A 14286-nucleotide genomic window follows, 5' to 3' on the forward strand; every position below is an offset into this window, starting at 1 on the left:
TAAAAGTTAGCCAATCATAGAGCGGTTTAGAAGAGTTGTATGGAAAGCTTTCATTGGTTATCAGTTTCCAGTATTTCCGCCTTGGTTTCTCTAAAAAAAAACATTTCTCGAGATTTTTGTTTTTGAATAGAAAATTTTCCAAGAAAAAGGCCTTGCCAGAAAATTAGTTAAAATGACTGTAGTATCCCGTTTTCTCGAATCTACCGGGGAAACGGGTGGTTCAAGAAATCGGGGATAAAATCTGAGAAACGAAAATTGGTTCGAGAAATCGAGAGTTTCGAGAAACCGGGATTCTAATAATTGAAACGAATTTATTACCAAATTAAATGTCTTCCCATCTCAGCCTTCGTTTGGTAACAGCAGACTTTTAAAGAGCTCCGATCGGGGATCCTCGACTTGGAGCAATATTGCTTGCGCTTTCACGAAAAATAATACAGCCATCAGTAATACAAAAAGTGTCATTCAACAGAACTTTCTTTCTCAATATGCCAATATGCGCAACGGAACTGACGAAAACTACGAGCAAAGAAAACAGCCTCATATCGTACGATGTTGGAAAAGATTCGATGTTTCCTGTTGCTCAGTAGTCTGCGAGAGCAGACGTATTTCCGTCGTCGACGGCCGGAAATGCGTCTGCTCTCGCAGGCTAGTTGCTCAGAAGTAGGCAAAGAAAATGCGATTCCAGCAGGAAAATGACTGATAACTGGCCTTCCTGGCCAAAAATGTTTTGTTCTCCTGTAGCGTTCAAGGAGGGGCCTGAAGGGATAAAATGGGAACTGGGATTTGGGAAAAATTTCCTTTGTGAAAATGAAATTTGGGTCACTGGGACTAGGATTTGGTCACGGGAAATGGGAATCACTGGACAGTAAAACAGTAGAACTGGGACTGGGATTTTGAAAATTTGGGAAAACAATAGCCTGGGAAATGGGATTTGGGCAAAATATGGGTTGGGAAATGGGATTTATACCCCCCTCCCCCTTCAGGACCCTCTTCAAGGAGATGCTTCAGATACTGGGCCACGAAAAAATGTTGGATTTCAAATCAAAATTACCTTTTAATTATAGCTCACGCCCTTTTAACTGGTCTAGCAGAGTGCTCATTCGATCTCAGTTAGAATCTCAATCATACCCATTATTTTTGCTAATACTCAATAATGGTTATGGGTTTCGCTTTTATAAGTGGTTTCTAATTTCGTTTCGTTTCGGATTTTAGTACATGCCAGGGAAATTCTTTCCAGCGGAGCTTGCGGAGCGAGTACTTCCAGAACTCCCGATTTTTTCTGTTTTTCTGTTCTTTTTTAATTTTTATTACCGCCTTGGGCCTTTTCATTCGGGTTTCATCGTTTCACAAATTTTCCGCGCGCCCCAACAAAACATTACATTTTGTGGCGTTTGCGCGTGCGCTGCGTAGACCGAGCCCACACGAGTCTGCCTCACATTCAGCGGACTTACCCCATCATCAAAACTCGTGATTATTCTGTGATTTTTGAGCTGAAGTCATATGTTTTACGCGCGGAATTCATTTACGATTTCCTGATAAGGAGCAGAAATAATCCTTTTGCGCTTAACATAATCAGTGAAATTCTCCATTCCACAATTCTCTTTTAGCCTTCTTCCACCAGAGGAGTGCTGGAACGCCGTACAGTTGACAACTGTTGGAGAAGCGCACGTCGTATACCTTACAAGATGTCGCTCGATCGGGCAATGATGTAATGCAATGGAGTCAAAAGTTATCAAAACTATTCGTCCAAACACTCAAAATGACATTGGACTTTCATACAGCGTAGGAAATGTCGTCCGTCAAGGTAGCTGTGCGAGTGAGGCCCTTTGCGAGCCGAGAAAACAATCGAGGCAGCAAATGTATAATTGGGATGCACGGAGCCACAACGAGTGAGTCGATTGTGTCTGTACTGCTAATATTAATTTATCTATTCAATCTCTAGATTAGTGGTTGAACAGGTGCAGAAATATATTTATGTTGTATGATTAATATTTTTCCTATTTCCTTTGTTTTGGTATGAATTTCTTAGCTTCCAAAAGTGCCGTGAAAATATGATGGCAATTTTGAGCTGACCTGTTAATGCACAGTTCACTTGCTAGAATTTTCATTTCTAAATTTAAATGCTCAAAGATTGCTTTTTCCCACTTCAGCGCGAAAAAGTCACGCAAAGCTTTGTATTTTTTCTCGTCAAAATGTATATTTTACGCGTAAATTATTTAATGTTTTACAGAAAAGCCATATTTTTGTTACATATTTGTTTTGTGTTGCATTTTTGCATTGGAAAATGACGATTTTTTTGTTCGATAGACAACATGTGATTTTTATCATGTAATATATTCATGCTAAAATGCTTAAAATTTACATGATTTTTGTTTTAATTTGTTAAGAGTGTTTACTTGTGGTTGGTGATATTGGAAGGGAAGAAATTCAATATTAATAGTTTATAAAGATCTAGCTACATAGTCATTAAAATAACTAATAAAAAAATAATGATCTTCAAATCATAATTATTTGGTTTAAAAATTTAAATTTCAGATTGTGGTAAGATGTGTGTAAGATGATATTAGAATGAACTGCTGTGATTTGCATATAACTTTTTTTATCTCAAATACAGGTGTACATACTTTTTTTCAATGGAAATTTTAGCTTGAAACAGCTCAGTTTGATTTTTAAACTGATCAATATTTATTTATAAGGTTCTGTTTAATCCTGGTGATGTTGGACCATTTATAAAAACAATATCTTGGTTCTGCTCCCTTCATCCAGGTTTAGCTGATAAAAAATAAGAAATAAATAACAGTGAATGGATGTTGTGGAAAAAGACATGTTGCACTCAGTGATGACACTGACACTCTTAGCATATCTCATAATTTTTCACAGTTTTTGAAAAAAAGCAAAAAAGAAAAGAAAACAAGAAACATACGTTTTAGGTCATTGAACAATGTGTGGAAATCTATACTTTGGGTTTACATTAAACCGGGCTCCATCTGTAACTGGGAGAAATTGGAAAAAAAATTTGCAATAAAGCATAATATTTTGAAATAAAAATTACACAAAGAGGCATGAATCACTAAGGAAGGGGCAGTAAAAGGTATGGGAAGTGTTAAGTTCAGACCCTCTTCCCCTCTGCATAATTTTGACTATTTATTAATTATTAATCAAATCTGTTCTTGTTATTATTACTAAGATTATTTTTCGATGGGCTAGGTCTAGTCTGAAATGTCAGCCGTTCTCTTGTCCCAACCCCCCCAACGGAGGGGTGTGGGTGAGGGAGCATTCAGACGTCCAGCTTTTGCCTGTGCCGCTCCGTTGGGGGGGGGGGGGGGTTGGGAGGAGAGGACGGCTGACATTTCAGACTAGGCTAGGTCTTGACAGTAGTTATAGTGTATCAGGGTCAATAAGGTTTATATAGAAAAGACTGAGAGCCAATATTTTCCAAGTACCTGTATGGACGTAACAAGAGATTTATTGCATGACTTTGTAGTTGCAAAAGAGTGGTTGTTGAAACTTTACCCAGTCCAAAACAAATTATTATACTGGCAATAACCATGTATTGGAAAAACCTGTTTTGACTTACCAATTGATGGCTTTATTTCCTTCCAGCTATCCTGAACCCAAGAAACCTGAGTGAAAAGCCTAAGAGTTTTACTTTTGATTATTCTTATTGGTCCCATAATGAGGTAAGGTATCATAATATACACACAAAATGAGACTATTGTATTAAAATCTAGCACTTAAGCAGTTTACGCTGTAAGATAAGTATCTATTGATTAATTTTATGGTAGAGACAAATTGGTTTAGACTTTGACTTATATGTTATTCGTGTACAGTGTAAGACGGATGCCAGCTGTTGGTCCCATACCTGCCATTTTTCAGTCATTTAACTGTCCATATAAGATGGACACCTCTCCCCAGGGGGGGTACTCTGGGATCAAAGTGACGGGGATGATCGAATGGAGGCGAAACTCAGGACCCAAAAAAATCCCTGGACCAAAAAAAACCACCCAAAAAAATCCCTAGTCTAATTACCCCTAAATTGCCAAGGCTGCGCCAAGGCACTTTAGTTTGATTTTAATAACCCCAAAAATCCCCTATTTAAATCAAGTCACCCAAAAAAATACCTGCCAAATTCTCCTACCCAAAAAAATCCCGGAATCGAAAATTTCGACCCCAAAAACTTCCTTCGCACATCCCCGTCACTTGGATCTCGGAGTACCCCCCCTTGGCACCTCTCTAACGGACAGTTGGAGACAGTGTCGTTAGTGTTCGTCTAAGAGAGAGTTGACTGTAATCCATCTTACCTTTTTATGTTGTTCCAGAATGACCACCATTTTGCATCGCAGAAGAAAGTCTATGCAGATATTGGCAAAGAAATGTTGGCACATGCATTTGAAGGGTATGTACATGTAATTAATATGTATGCTAGTTACCAGTACAGTGGAACCCCGTTAATACGGACACCAAAGGGACAAGCCAAATTGTCCGTATTAGCGGGGTGTCCGTATTAAGCGGGGTCACGGATACATGTTTTAACGACACAAAGACGGAAACAAAACGCTGTTCAATTGTACTGTAACTGAAACAAGTGCAAACTGTGAACTCTTCGACTAAAATTAATAGTTTTTTACGAACAACTTACCATCTAGTCAGACGCTCGAACTAAACTTTAATAAACTCAATTTATATACAAGAAAAAAACGCATTTCGACAGCAACAGAACATTTTCCATAAATTTTCCTTTAAAACTGAAAATCTGACCGTAATCGTTCTTAAACTCTGCAAACTCATTTCAAAAAGTCGGTAACTTTACTTTGCACGCAAGCTTAAAGCTTACCACACAAACAGGCGGACTGAAGATTCGACAAAACTTTTGGAAGTCAAGCTGTTTAGCTCTTCTTTGTTATAAAATCGTTTCAACTCGTCCAATTCTGTCATTATTTGACCAGGGTGAAGTTAGCAAATAATCGCAACAATAAAAATTGACAGTAGACAGATAAACAGTGTCCGTAAAGTGGGTTGACAAAGTATGACAGTTTGTCACTCGGGACACAGAAAAGTGTCCGTTGTCCGTATTAACGGGTGTCCGTATTAAGCGGGTTAATTTAAGAGAAAATGTATGAGGTTTCCGTCGGGACCAACGAAATTGTCCGTAATACCGGGGTGTCCGTATTAAGCGGGTGTCCGTAAAGCGGGGTTCCACTGTAGTAACCATTAATGTTTTATATCAGTATTTTGATCTTCATCCATGTTGATTTGGGTGGCATACAACTGTATGGTCCTTCAAAAAAATGTGTCTCGCAGAATTTTGTTCACAGGTCTCTCTGTCTTGATTTATTTGCAACACTATCTCTAGTCTCAATTTCTTTTGCAACGGTAAGAAAATCAGAAAAAGTTTAGCCAACTAGCAAAATCTTCAAATATGTACTATCTGCCTTCTTTCCTGATAGCTGCCTAACCTGTAATTTAATTGTCATAAGAAACTCCAGTCATGTTGTATCAGTGTAAATTTTTGATTTTGCCCTCAGATACAACATCTGTATATTTGCATATGGCCAGACAGGGTCAGGAAAGTCCTATACAATGATGGGCAAACAAGAAGTTGACCAGAAAGGAATCATACCACAGGTGGGGGCTTGTTACAGTGTACATCTAAGCAGGCTTTTAGCCAGATGGGGGTCCAGGTGTGTGTGTGTGTTTGAAAATATTCAAATAAATTTGCACTCAAACTGTAGAAATTCATCTCAGACCCTCCTACAATGGGCGACAAAAGTAGTTGAGACAGTTGGTTAAAATGAGTGCTTAAAATGAATTTTTTTACCATTCTACTTCAAGCCCGGGGTAGATTGTGAACCACCCACCTCCCCCTTTTCAGTGTTGTATAAAAGGAAATTTAAACCACAATATTCACATTATACATTTTCATGTACCTTTGTTAAGTCTTTGATTATAAAAGTTAATCATTTATGCCAATTTTTTTTAGCTCTGCGAAGAGCTGTTTCAAAAGATTGACAGTGAGAGCAGTGAGGAGATGACATTATCTGCTGAGGTATTAAAATCATTACATTGACAAGGAAATCACTTTTAAAAAAAAACATTATGTTTCTCTAAATTTAAAATGTCTTGACTTATAGTTTATTAAACACTAAGCATTGAATATGTTATATTTTAATTTTACAAAAAAAATTACCAACATCAGTCTTAATCACTCAAAGAGTTTATTTCTGTCTGATGTCAGGTTAGCTATCTTGAAATCTACTGTGAGAGAGTGCGAGATTTACTGAGTCCAAGTGCCAAAAACAATTTGAGAGTGAGGTAAGCTAAAGCTGAGTATATATGCTTCATTTTTGTAATGCAACAGAAGGGTTAATTCTGAGGTTACTTTTTTTACAGACATAGATCTTGTGCAAATGTTTTCCCTTCTCTCTTCTAAATCATAGTCAGCTGGGATCTGTTTGCCATAAAACTGCATAACATCAAAATGTTGGGGGTGGGGGGAGGGATCAGAGAATCATCCACATATTAATTAGATGCACTTGAAGTGGCAGAGAACAAAAATGTCGAAAAGACTGTACATCCAACCATCCAAATTTTCAGCAACATAAATGAATGGTACTCTATTACTGCTTAAAAATCTTGCAATCTTTTATGATCTTTTAAGATCTTCAAACTTCAAGACAAGGGTCTTGAAAAAGGATCTTTAAAGGAACTTTTAAAAGAAGTTCTTAAAAGGATCTTTACAAAGATCTTGACAAAGATCTTTCTTACGATCCCTGCAAAGATCTTTGCAAGGATCCTTCAAGATCCTCAAGAATTTGATTGGGATTTGACATGATCTTCAGATAAATTTTTTGCAGGACCTTGAAAGATTCTTGAGGATCCTTGAGGATCTTTGCAGGTATCTCAAGAATCTTTGCAGGATTGTTGCAACAACTTCAACATTATACAGGATCCTAAAGGACCTCGAAAATCTTTGGGGATAAAAATGAGGATTCTAAAAAGCCCTCAAAAAGGCCTTTGAGGATTCTGATCATTGATGATCCTTCAAAAATTTTTCATAAGTCAGGAAAAGGCAGTTTTTCGTTGTGTTTTAGAGAAATTCCCTCACCTCCCTAAGAGCAGCAATAACACTTTTTTGTACATGTTGTTTTTTGTTTCTTTTCTTCAAAGGGAACACCCAATGTTAGGACCATATGTAGAGGATCTGACTAAACTAGCTGTCACTTCATTTGCTGACATAAACGACCTTATTGATGAAGGCAACAAAGCCAGGTAAGGTTTTAAAACCATTTTAGCTGCAAATTTGAAATATTTGTATTGTTATAAGGTGAAATTGGATAGTCACCACTCTAGAGTGAGCAACAAATGGAATGAAGCTTCTTTTCATTCATTGTTTGGTAGATGGAGGAAAGCTATAGGCATGCAATGCGTGCATAGGGTGCAAAGCATATAGAGGGCTAAGCTGCTGAAACCCTTTGCATGCAATGTGGCACTATTGTTCTTGGTTACTACGGAGTTACATAGGCCTGCAATGCATGCAAAGGGAAAGCTGGCATTACATAATGCTGCCTTCACTGCACCCTCTACACTCGTTAATAGTTGATAGGCCATGAAATTAATTGTCAACATTCTTTATGATTGAGATAATTTTCTACTAACAAATTATATGCTTACAATGAAAGATCAGTGTTTGTGACATAATATCCATTGTCATGTCTGTGTAATTCACAGGACAGTTGCTGCCACAAACATGAATGAAACCAGCAGTAGATCTCATGCAATTTTTAGTATTGTGTTTACACAGCGAAGGTAAGAATTGTTTTTAGTCATGACAGTGTTAACCAAATCCAATGCATGGGTAACTAGATAAGGAAAAGTTTGCTCCATTATTAAGGCCATTATAGAAGAGGCTAAAAAATTCTTGACTAGCATCTATTCAGTAAGTTCTGACACCTGTATCTGGTTTTCGTAGCACCAAATGACAAAATAGAATATTACTACAGATATGTCCAGGATTGAACGCTAATGAGATTCATGTTCCTCCTGACAGGCATCACAAAGTGCCTCATTTATAAAAATTCACCAAAACACACCAAAATCTGTCAAATATGAAGTAATATGGAAATGTCAAATAACACAGTCAAACATGAAGTACTCATTAAACAATACTTGCATTCAATCCAGGACATAAGTGTGTCAGTCGGGCTGCAACCTTTGAAAACTTTGGAAGACAAGTCCAACACTAACCATGAAGTCACCATTCCTCTCACATGTATTCCCATCTCATTAGGTGAAACGTAAACTTAAAGAGGGGTCTAGATAGCAATATTTGGTTACATAAAGAGGGGTCTAGATAGCAATATTTGGTTACATAAAGAGGGGTCTAGATAGCAATATTTGGTTACATAAAGAGGGGTCTAGATAGCAATATTTGGTTACATAAAGAGGGGTCTAGATAGCAATATTTGGTTACAGGAATTTTTACTGAGATGGTTTTACTAAACAGTTTCTTCAAGACTAGCTTATTGTTATCAGATCCATTTTTTGAATGGTTTGCAGAAGTACCATTTTGATTAAATTTAGTTTTTCTATATACTATTTAAAGTATTATCCCAAGTCTGATATCATGGTTCTTTATTTTAATTTGTAGACATGACACCTTATCAGACCTTTCATCAGCTAAGGTAGGTGAACTTTAATAAGTCACAATTTGCACTTGCATTCATGCACTGCACTGGCATATCAGAACATGCATTTAGTATTTAGTCTGTACTTCAAAACATTATTATGCATCCTCCATCTAGGTTAGCAAGCTGAGCTTGGTGGACCTTGCCGGCAGTGAGAGGGCAGATGCAACAGGTGCTAAAGGGGAGAGACTCAAGGTATGTGCTGCTTGAAAGAAGGGTGAGGGTTGTCCAATACACCCAAACTGGGTCGATTCGCCTATTTCACTTTACGATTCAACTCAACGGAGGTCGATTTGAGTGAGACTTAGAAAATAACAGCATCTTGTGTCGATCAGTGCGCGAGACTAGGAGAAGTTACAACATCTTGGCTAACAGGGTGGGTTAAAAATGTTGACGATTCGACCCGATTCGATCGATTCGTGTCGATTCGACTGCCTGGATGTCGATTCGTCATACCAGTTGTCGATTTGCGCGAGACTTAGAAAACTAACAGCATCTTGGCTAACAGGGTGGGTTGAAAATGTTGACGATTCGACTCGATTCGAGACGATTCGTCTGCCTGGATGTCGATTCGTCATACCTGATGTCGATTTGCGCGAGACTTAGGGATCTTACAGTATCTTGGCTAACATGGTGGGTTGAAAATGTTGACGATTCGACTCGATTCGATCGATTCGTGTTGATTCGACTGCCTGGATGTCGATTCGTCATACCAGTTGTCGATTTGCGCGAGACTTAGAAAACTAACAGCATCTTGGCTAACAGGGTGGGTTGAAAATTTTGACGATTCGACTCGATTCGATCGATTCGTGTCGATTTGACTGCCTGAATGTCGACTCGTCATACCAGTTGTCGATTTGCGCGAGACTTAAAGAACTTACAGTATCTTGGCTAACAGGGTGGGTTGAAAATGTTGACGATTCGACTCGATTCGATCGATTCGTGTCAATTTGACTGCCTGAATGTCGATTCGTCATACCAGTTGTCGATTTGCGCGAGACGTAAAGAACTTACAGTATCTTGGCTAACAGGGTGGGTTGAAAATGTTGACGATTCGACTCGATTTGAGACGATTCGTCTGCCTGGATGTCGATTCGTCATACCTGATGTCGATTTGCGCGAGACTTAGGGATCTTACAGTATCTTGGCTAACATGGTGGGTTGAAAATGTTGACGATTCGACTCGATTCGATCGATTTGTGTCTATTCGACTGCCTGAATGTCGACTCGTCATACCGGATGTCGATTTGCGCGAGACTTAGAGAACTTACAGCATCTTGGCTAACAGGGTGGGTTGAAAATGTTGACGATTCGACTCGATTCGATCGATTCGTGTCAATTCGACTGCCTGAATGTCGATTCGTCATACCAGTTGTCGATTTGCGCGAGACTTAAAGAACTTACAGTATCTTGGCTAACAGGGTGTGTTGAAAATGTTGACGATTCGACTCGATTCGATCGATTCGTGTCGATTCGACTGCCTGGATGTCGATTCGTCATACCAGTTGTCGATTTGCGCGAGACTTAGAAAACTAACAGCATCTTGGCTAACAGGGTGGGTTGAAAATGTTGACGATTCGACTCGATTCGATCGATTCGTGTCGATTGGACTGCCTGGATGTCGATTCGTCATACCAGTTGTCGATTTGCGCGAGACTTAGAGAACTTACAGTATCTTGGCTAACATGGTGGGTTGAAAATGTTGACGATTCGACTCGATTCGAGACGATTCGTCTGCCTGGATGTCGATTCGTCATACCTGATGTCGATTTGCGCGAGACTTAGGGATCTTACAGTATCTTGGCTAACAGGGTGGGTTGAAAATGTTGACGATTCGACCCAATTCGATCGATTCGTGTCGATTCGACTGTCTGGATGCCGATTCGTCATACCAGTTGTCGATTTGCGCGAGACTTAGAAAACTAACAGTATCTTGGCTAACAGGGTGGGTTGAAAATGTTGATGATTTGACTCGATTCGATCGATTCGTGTCAATTCGACTGCCTGAATGTCGATTCGTCATACCAGTTGTCGATTTGCGCGAGACTTAAAGAACTTACAGTATCTTGGCTAACAGGGTGGGTTGAAAATGTTGACAATTCGACTCGATTCGATCGATTCGAGACGATTCGTCTGCCTGGGTGTCGATTCGTCATACCGGATGTCGATTTGCGCGAGACTTAGAGAACTTACAGCATCTTGGCTTACAGGGTGGGCTGAAATGTTGACGATTCGACCCGATTCGATCGATTCGTGTCGATTCGACTGCCTGGATGTCGATTCGTCATACCAGTTGTCGATTTGCTCGAGACTTAAAGAACTTACAGTATCTTGGCTAACAGGGTGGGCTGAAAGGTTGACGATTCGACTCGATTCGATCGATTCGTGTCGATTCGACTTCCTGGATGTCGATTCGTCGTACCAGATGTCGATTTGTGCGAGACTTAAAGAACTTACAGTATCTTGCCTAACAGGGTGGGTTGAAAATGTTGACGATTCGACTCGATTCGATCGATTCGAGACGATTCGTCTGCCTGGCTGTCGATTCGTCATATCTGATGTCGATTTGCGGGAGACTTAGGGAACTTACAGTATCTTGGCTAACAGACTGGGTTGAAAATGTTGACGATTCGACTCGATTCGATCGATTCGTGTCGATTCGACTGCCTGAATGTCGATTCGTCATACCAGTTGTCGATTTGCACGAGACTTAGAGAACTAACAGCATCTTGGCTAACAGGGTGGGCCGAAAGGTTGACGATTCGACTCGATTCGGCTGCCTGGATGTCGATTCGTCATACCAGTTGTCGATTTGCGCGGGACTTTGAAAACTAACAGCATCTTGGCCAACAGGGAGAGTTGAAAATGTTGACGATTCGACTCGATTCGATCTGTTCGAGTCGATTAGACTACCTGGATGCCAATTGGTCATACGGGATGTCGATTTGCGCGATATTTCCGGTATGTCGGGTCGACATCATGGCCGACGAATCGTCTCGAATCGATCGAACCATCAACATTTTCAACCCGCCCTGTTAGCTAAGATGATGTTTGTTTTTAAGTGTCGCACAAATTGACTTCCGGTATTTCGGATCGACGCCAATGCCGACGAATCGTCTCGAATCGAGTCGAATTGACGAATTTTTCAAGCCACCCTGTTAGCCAAGATGATGTTTGGCTTAAGTGTCACGCAAATCGACTTCCGGTATTTCGGGTCGACGCCAATGCCGACGAATCGTCTCGAATCGAGTCGAATCGACGAAATTTTCAAGCCACCCTGTTGTTGATGTTAGTTTTTAAGTGTTGCGCACATCGACATCCCGTACGACGAATCGACATCCAGGCAGTCGAATCGACACGAATCGAACGAATCGAGTCGAATCGTCAACATTTTTAGCCCACCCTGTTAGCCAAGATGCTGTAAGTTCTCTAAGTCTCGCGCAAATCAACAACTGGTATGACGAATCGACATTCAGGCAGTCGAATTGACACGAATCGATCGAATCGAGTGGAATCGACAACATTTTCAACCCACCCTGTTGGCCAGAATGCTGTTAGTTTTCTTAATGACAGATCGACGCCGTGCGACTCGTGTCGAATCGACAAGTACTCTTGACGAATCGATCCAGTTCGATGGCACGGTTTAAGAATGAGGAAGGTTCATATTTTCATTTTGTGCTCCCCCTTGACTTCTGGTAATGCGGATCGACGCCGTGCGACTCGTGTCGAATCGACAAGTACTCTTGACGAATCGATCCAGTTCGATGGCACGTTTTAAGAACGAGGAAGGTTCATATTTTCATTTTGTGCTCCCCCTTGACTTCCGGTAATGCGGATTGACGCCGTGCGACTCGTGTCGAATCGACAAGTACTCTTGACGAATCGATCCAGTTCGATGGCACTGTTTAAGAACGAGGAAGGTTCATATTTTCATTTTGTGCTCCCCCCTTGACTTCCGGTAATGCGGATCGACGCCGTGCGACTCGTGTCGAATCGACAAGTACTCTTGACGAATCGATCCAGTTCGATGGCACGTTTTAAGAACGAGGAAGGTTCATATTTTCATTTTGTGCTCCCCCTTGACCTCCGGTAATGCGGATCGACGCCGTGCGACTCGTGTCGAATCGTACTCTTGACGAATCGATCCAGTTCGATGGCACGTTTTAAGAACGAGGAAGGTTCATATTTTCATTTTGTGCTCCCCCTTGACTTCCGGTAATGCGGATCGACGCCGTGCGACTCGTGTCGAATCGACAAGTACTCTTGATGAATCGATCCAGTTTGGGTGTATTGGACATGGGTGAGAAGGGTAGTTTTTTTGTTATTACTCTGGTTACAAAAACCTTAATATTGTTTCTCGCTTGTCCCTCTTCTTGTAACCATCTCAGACTATCAGATAAGTACAAATATCTTTTTTGGACAAGAACAGTGTCTCACCCATTTTGCAGTGGATCGTACATGAGACTAATAAGGTTGGTCTGTCTGTTTCAGGAAGGTGCAAACATCAACAAATCATTGACTACTCTGGGGAAGGTGATCTCCGCTTTAGCTGAACAGGTACAAATTACTTATTAGGTCTCTTTTGCTGTGTGTTACATAAGGTCATTTAGAGGTATGCAAGGCTCTCTATACCTTGGCAATCCATCTCAAATAAGAAACATCTTATGGTTCACCCCCCCCCCCCCCCCCCCCCCCCGTAAAAAGAGTGCATATACCATCTGTTTTTTTTAAGAGGATTAGAGAGCATGTTTTTGGATTCCTAAGTATTGACCTTCCCTAACTGTTCTTCAGAACTCAAACAAAGTGCTCATGTAAAAAAAGGTTAAGTCTGTGTCGAGCCTAGTGGCCCATACAGGACGGAGCTTATCCTGGTTTTTGTAGCATGAAGCAACTAGGAGTATTTTAATTTGTTATTGGCTAAAGTGCTCATCACAGCCTTCGTACAACCAAGTCGTTGTTCACATTTATGCATTGACCTATTTTTCTAATTTTCCAGTCTTCTCATAAGAAGAAAAGGAGATCAGATTTTATACCATACAGAGATTCTGTCCTGACCTGGCTCCTAAAGGAAAATCTAGGTACAGTTCCTCAAGTGTTTTGACTTCCCTTGTTTCAAGCACATTGAACTCAAATCTAATTCAAGAACTAATCACTAATCACAAGCATGATTGTTTTTTCATTGCATTTCAAAACAGGTGGTAACTCAAAGACAGCAATGATTGCAGCTATAAGTCCAGCAGACATTAATTTTGAGGAAACTTTGAGTACATTAAGGTACCAAGAACTTGTCCTTTGATGGTCTATTTCTTTCTTGTTTAACTAATTGTAATTCCTTTCATTTGTCCTCTAACCCCTTCAGTGGTGGGGCTGAGTAGTCATGATTCTTGCTTTGTTTAGTGCTGTTCCCTCCCTTCCCCCCAAATCAGTTGTTGGGGAACCCTAAGTTTAATTCTGTTTATCCCCCCCCTTTTTCCTGCAGTGGAGTTGAGTCTGGATGGGCTACCAGGGGAAAAGAGTCTTGAATCCATAGAATGATCAAGACAAGGGATTAAGATAATTCATTGCTGTGGGTTATTTACTGATGGAGACCTTTAATTCTCTT

The 14286-nt window shown here is 40.3% G+C and overlaps 1 protein-coding gene across 3 annotated transcripts in view; it reads left to right on the plus strand.

Annotated features, from left to right (window-relative positions):
* Nucleotides 1-1484: 1484 nt before the first annotated feature.
* The window catches only part of LOC144663540 (kinesin-like protein unc-104), a 44192-nt gene continuing 31390 nt past the window's right edge, over nucleotides 1485-14286 (plus strand). For all 3 annotated transcript variants that reach the window (XM_078524525.1, XM_078524534.1, XM_078524542.1), the window contains exons 1-13: nucleotides 1485-1889; nucleotides 3604-3680; nucleotides 4320-4396; nucleotides 5526-5625; nucleotides 5981-6046; nucleotides 6236-6312; nucleotides 7168-7269; nucleotides 7729-7806; nucleotides 8648-8681; nucleotides 8802-8879; nucleotides 13176-13241; nucleotides 13681-13762; nucleotides 13880-13958. In XM_078524525.1, the coding sequence (XP_078380651.1) occupies nucleotides 1790-1889; nucleotides 3604-3680; nucleotides 4320-4396; nucleotides 5526-5625; nucleotides 5981-6046; nucleotides 6236-6312; nucleotides 7168-7269; nucleotides 7729-7806; nucleotides 8648-8681; nucleotides 8802-8879; nucleotides 13176-13241; nucleotides 13681-13762; nucleotides 13880-13958 (1016 nt within the window). In that variant the 5' untranslated portion in view covers nucleotides 1485-1789. The remainder of the gene's footprint in view (nucleotides 1890-3603; nucleotides 3681-4319; nucleotides 4397-5525; nucleotides 5626-5980; nucleotides 6047-6235; nucleotides 6313-7167; nucleotides 7270-7728; nucleotides 7807-8647; nucleotides 8682-8801; nucleotides 8880-13175; nucleotides 13242-13680; nucleotides 13763-13879; nucleotides 13959-14286) is intronic.

Source organism: Oculina patagonica, chromosome 1 (assembly GCF_052425735.1).
Source record: "Oculina patagonica isolate OP01 chromosome 1, crgOcupat, whole genome shotgun sequence".
Taxonomy (NCBI): Eukaryota; Metazoa; Cnidaria; class Anthozoa; order Scleractinia; family Oculinidae; genus Oculina; species Oculina patagonica.